General features: G+C 37.1%; 1 protein-coding gene across 1 annotated transcript in view; it reads right to left on the bottom strand.

Annotated features, from left to right (window-relative positions):
- LOC104783735 (gamma-tubulin complex component 6-like) overlaps positions 1-4,054 on the bottom strand; it is a 9,171-nt gene extending 5,117 nt beyond the window's left edge. The window contains exons 1-6 of the mRNA XM_010508852.2: positions 3,580-4,054; positions 2,600-3,301; positions 1,960-2,157; positions 1,563-1,874; positions 625-752; positions 4-548 (exon numbers count right to left, since the gene is read on the bottom strand). Of these exons, the coding sequence (XP_010507154.1) occupies positions 4-548; positions 625-752; positions 1,563-1,874; positions 1,960-2,157; positions 2,600-3,301; positions 3,580-3,741 (2,047 nt within the window). The 5' untranslated portion in view covers positions 3,742-4,054. The remainder of the gene's footprint in view (positions 1-3; positions 549-624; positions 753-1,562; positions 1,875-1,959; positions 2,158-2,599; positions 3,302-3,579) is intronic.

Below are 5,924 nucleotides of genomic sequence, written 5' to 3' on the forward strand. Positions count from 1 at the left end.
AACAGCTGCCTCTGATGGAACTGTTGTTTAAAAATAGTTTGCTTACATCAGTGCTCATTAAATGTCTCTGTTCCATCCTCGCTCCTGTTAGATTTCCTGGATCTTCTCTGTAATCATCCGCAGACTTCTTATCAACACAAAACGGATTTCTAGGTAATCCGCCAAGGGGCCATGACTCAATAGAAAGAGGGCCTCTAAATATATCATGCTCACATACTTCAGTTGACTCTTCTGGCTCAATTTTCATCCACTGAAGATTAGTATCAGCCTTCTCACCTTTCCTCACAATTTTGTTGTCTATATAACCTGAATCACTATGCTGAACAAGACTCTGATTACAACTCCCAACAGAGGCAACAGAGAAACGTAGAGCTGATAAATAATTTTTTGGAGGTCCCACTAATGAATTTTGTGAATCAAGGAGTCCAACATCGGATGCTTCCACAGAATCCCTAGCCGATGAACATTCAGATGAGCATGACGCATCTATATCTGAAAACCATCTGTCTTCTATATTCTGGTCATCCGAATCCGAACCACTCTGGTCCCTGAAATCCCAAGAAAATGTCATCAATTCACGTTCAGCAGGCTGGGGTTAATGATAAATAGAATCAGGAAAAACACCTGCTCAAGTCTATTGCCACTGTTGAAGGACTTAAGAAACTATCATCCAGTGTGAAATCAAGAGAACTTTTCTGAATTTCTTCTCCACTGCCATAGGATATGGGTAGTAAAGATATTGCTCCAGGAACCTAAAATTAAAATGTCAATACAAGGTAGGATTGAAAAGAAGTAACTTCTCGTTAGCTCCAAATACAAAAAAAAAGGATAGCATATAAGGTCCCTATATAAATCACTTGCATCGTCAGCTCACAGTCAATAAAACCAGAGAATGAGATGCTTCTACAATGCTGAATGGTGGAATATGAAGGAATGCTTACGTGTATCGCAAAACTGACACTATGTACCAGGCATTTAAGATTTTCCGTACATGCACTTTTAGGTCTTGTTAAACCAAGACATCTGCAAGCTACTGTATGAGAGAGACTCCATGATGTTGATTTTCATATCATAGTTTATAATGTAGGTTCGAAAATAGATATTTGATTCATTCAGGACATTAAAACAAGGTTTCAACTGTACTATTAGTAGGATATTAAAATTACCTAGGGAAAAATTGGGTTCACAAGAGTAAAATCACCTATGGCCTATAAAACGAGTAAAGTTAGAACTGGCATAGCAATGAGAGAGTACAATCCGACACATAAACAAAAACGACCAAAGCTTCAGAAACAAAAAGAAGAGATCAAGTGCTAATATTGATAAATAAAAATCAAAAGATGCATGATACCTGCCCAGGAAACAGTTCAAACTTTTTCGAAAAGTCACCAAGTTTTTCCAGCATCCCTTTGTAGTAATTGTCTCTTTTCTTTATCATCACTTCTATATGTAATTTGCTGAAAATTAATGGAGATTGGTACCCTGGACTAGTGGTAGAATAATACGTCCAGCAGGGAAGAAGGTCTGTGTAATNTAAATAAAAATCAAAAGATGCATGATACCTGCCCAGGAAACAGTTCAAACTTTGTCGAAAAGTCACCAAGTTTTTCCAGCATCCCTTTGTAGTAATTGTCTCTTTTCTTTATCATCACTTCTATATGTAATTTGCTGAAAATTAATGGAGATGGGTACCCTGGACTAGTGGTAGAATAATACGTCCAGCAGGGAAGAAGGTCTGTGTAATTTTTGTGTCTAGATGCAGGAAGATTACACAGTTCAAGAAGTTTTGTAATTACTTGAAGCTGTTGACCAGCCCTTAGTATAGGTACCAATAAGCCGTTCAAGAAACATGGAACAAGCCCTCCTTCTCGCTCCTAGGTTGCAGAAAAGGAAGAATCTGATGCCAATGGTTTAAAGATACAAAAATTAAAAATGCAGTAAACGCAAAGAAAATATTACCCTCACGCTTTCCAATGGGGAGATGCCAGTCTTATTCCAAGAAAAAGATGTTGGTTGACTGACACATTCCACCATGAACTCCTTGTGAGGATCGTTAAGTTCGGCTTTATATATCCAAGATCTTATAAACTCACAATATGGCTCACATGTTTTAAGGAACAAAAACTTAAGCATAGCACTATGAGCAGGATCAGCAACCTACAACAGAAGATGGCGGGAAAAATAGTCAGAACAAAATATAAACTGTACAAGATCCTGGCTCAGTACATATAGCTTAAGAGAGTGCAAGTTTCAGACTCGTCAGTTTATGTATATCACTTCCTTTCAAACATAATTTGCAGCTATAATCACCATATCAAATGGTCCACATCACAAGGTGCATATAATTATTTAAATGCCATGTACTGATATTCTTTCAAATTTTTTACAACATGTATAGACAGCAGTAACAAAAATGCAAAATTTAGAGAGTAGAGTACAGAGATGCAAAATCTAAAGACACAAAGTAACCATCACTTAAACGTGAACTGGAAACAACTTAAACGGAAGGTGCCTCTAGGCTACATTAACAGATAACTATGTGCATCATGAGAGGAAAAATGAGGACGAATACTAAACGAGGAACATAACGTAGCCTGACCTGTAGTTGGGAATATAAGTAAGTAAGCAGGTCGCTTCCTCTGTAGAACCCATGAAATCGCGTGGTGGCTTCCTTAATCAAACATTCCCAAGGAGAGGTACAATAAGATAGGGATATATCATACAAATAACATATGTTCGCTAGAGCTTCAATCTGTGTTCGTAACTCTCTAGTATGCAGAAAAACTTCCAATAATGTTATATTTGGATGAACGACGTTTTTAAGGCAGCCTAACCAAGACGAACCATGGTCAGACCCATCAACCATGTTTGATGAACGCCTCAGTTCTATAGATGCAGATAATGTATCCAGTCCAGATATATAGCCTTCTAGGACCTTTCTCACAGCAATAGCAAAAGCCTGATTAACAAGAGTATAGCAGATCTTGTTATTGGCTTCTTCATTTTCACCAATTTTATAGCTCCCCTGTCCCTGACCAGCTGTTTCCACATCCAAATTCAAGCTTGTGAAATGGTCTATGAACTTGTGGAGAAGAAAAACCAAAGAACCAAAGCAGCCTATGTTTCTAAGAATCTGTCCCAGCGCATCAGTGCTTGACAACCGATGCCACAAGCTCGGAATTTTGTGGAGGGTCCTGTCAGCTGGCTCAGAGCATAACGCAGAAGAGAGCTGTTCTATGCTAATAAGAGAAGACTCAACACCTTGCACAGCATTAAGGGCCAGCCTGACCAAGCTTGATTCCTATGACAAGAAACAAAAATGTAAGCAAAGAAATAGTTTCAATTACAAACATTAATTTCTCGATAACGCACCACTTGATGGAAAGAGCTAGACTATGAAAGGACTAGATATGTATCTATCTCAACTAAAAACCTAGATCGATTCTAAGTAACTCATAAAAATTGAAACTTTCCCAAATCCACAATTAGGGTATCCGATCCAAGCCACAGAGATAATAGAAAGAAACAGATAGATACTCTAACGCAAGTTGCTCTCTTTTTCACAAGTAATTAACTTACAGAGACAGATGAAGAAGACGAAGGAGTAGCAGAAGCACGACTTGGAGGAAGGGATCGACCACTCTCAGAAGGTAAAGATTCCCAATTTCGCGGAGGAAGGTACGGCTCCTCCACTTTAAGATTCTCCAGAAGCGAAACGAGGCTCGTCGCCACTACCGGCATTATTATTACTTCTCCCAGTATCTCACTCCCTCACTCCCAATCACAGAACTTTAAACTTGGCCGGAATGGTTTCAATGACAAAGGGTTTCGTCAAGTTGCTTCTCGAATCCAATAAAGGAGAGATCTTTTGTCATTTTGATTCCGAAACAAGAGAACCGTAAAACACCCAGAAGCACAAAAGCTGAGTATGATGAGCTTTACGCACACACGCAGGGAGGGGAAGGAGGAGGAGGAAGCAAACAATAGTGAAGCTTTTGAAAAACAGAGAGAGTGTCTTGTCGATGAAGAAGATATATGGGCCTAATGGGTCTAACTAATCCTTTTTTCTTTGGTGTTGAGAAAATAAGAAAATAATGATTTAATTTTGAGAAATACCCTCGGATTCCTAGCACTAGCACACAAGCTTAACTTTTCCAAAACTAACACACAAGCTTAACTTTTCCAAAATTAGCATTTTTATTTTATTAATTATTAAATTTATAACAAAAAAAAAAAATTATATTCACGAGCTTCTTCTTCACCAATGGTATTTGGGATTAACGATGAATATATCAAATCTGGAGAAATTGTAAAATTGGTAAATCAAGCTCAGATTTGTAAGCGGAGAACTGAGATTTTGGATTTCTCTACGCATGTCTCTGCTCTCGAATCGGAGTCATCAGATCTCCGAGAACTTGTCACCGAGAAAGATAAATAAATTGTCGAGTTGCAATCTCATGTTGAGTCTCTCCATGCTTCACCGGCAAAGTTTCTGGTGAACAACAGTAGATCGGAGAATCAGCAAGCTCGATTTGGTAGGAAATAGAGATCAATTCTACTGCAAAAAGGTACTTCTTTTCACATCCTTTTCTGCAATTTGCTTTAAAACTCTTGGAATGTATAAATTCTGAGACTTTTCTGGAGATTCTTAGTTTGAATCGTTACTGTGTTATGAAGGATTTGATGTTCAGTCTCTACATCAAATCTGTGTTATAAGAAGCTTGATTTTGACTACCAGTGTGATTCGGATATTTGGAAAAAATCGATTTCTCTTTGTTAGTTTAGTTTCTCTCTTCTCATGAATAGTAATTTAAAAATATTTCCTGATAGATGTGCGTATGGGTGTGTTGAGTGGATGGTGTACATTTTAATATTATTTTCATAGAGTAATTATGAAGTTCCTGCAGTCTGGTATTTTGAAGCATAGCTGTTACAGTAGGTGTCTTCTTTGTTACTATTAAATTTCGTCAAGTGTAGGTTGTTGAAATAATTTACATGTGTGTTTTAATTAATTCTCGAGGACAGGAAGTTCTGGGCTAGCACAGTGCATTTAATAAATAGAGTGAGATAATGGAACCACTTTTGAATGAAAAGTCAGCTGACCATACGAGTCAAGTGATCTGCTGTAGGTTCCTATTAATTCAGTTATCTTCTTGATTAAATGTCTGGAGAAACCTGAATGTTATTGTTGGAATTTTCTATGCTAGTAGCAATGCATTCTCAAACAGGTGATGTTATCTTTCCATCAATGTTGATCTTCTTACTCATTGTTGATCGTTGGAATTTACAGGTCCTGACTCAACATAATTCCAACATGTATGCTGCCAACGGCTATGGCGTTGCTTTTTTTTTCTTATGAAAGCTATCATGAATTTTAAAGGATCCTTCCTAAACATCATTCAATTCTTCCTAAATACTGTTGTATGCATCCAACTTGGTGTGTAACCTATATTAATGTTTATTGTTATACTTTCTGCAAATGAACAGTCTTGCTTACTGGTTACACTCTTTTATTCCTTTCGTAATGTCAAAGAGCTCACTTTTTCTATTTTGTTTATGAAAGTTGTCCTAAATTCTAAATAATCATTCTTAAACATCACACAATCTTTCATGAATAAAGTTTCATTTATAAAAGCCCAATATGACAAAGATTACTCCATCTGTGAAGGGTAAATATTTCATTTTTGTGCATATTCTGATGTCTACCAATGTCCAGATTTTTTATGAAGGTCTTCCTTAAGTTCATCATGAACTCCAAACTTTTTATGAAGCTCATCCTCAAATTCAAGGATGCTTTCCTAAATGTCACAGATTCCTTCCTGAATTTTCAAAGAGTGTTAGGTGCTGGTTTTTTAAGTTGCAAGAACATGAGAAAAGATTCTACGAACTATCAACAAAAAATTGAATTGTGTAAAGAAACATCT

This window comes from Camelina sativa, chromosome 4, assembly GCF_000633955.1.
Source record: "Camelina sativa cultivar DH55 chromosome 4, Cs, whole genome shotgun sequence".
Lineage (NCBI taxonomy): Eukaryota > Viridiplantae > Streptophyta > Magnoliopsida > Brassicales > Brassicaceae > Camelina > Camelina sativa.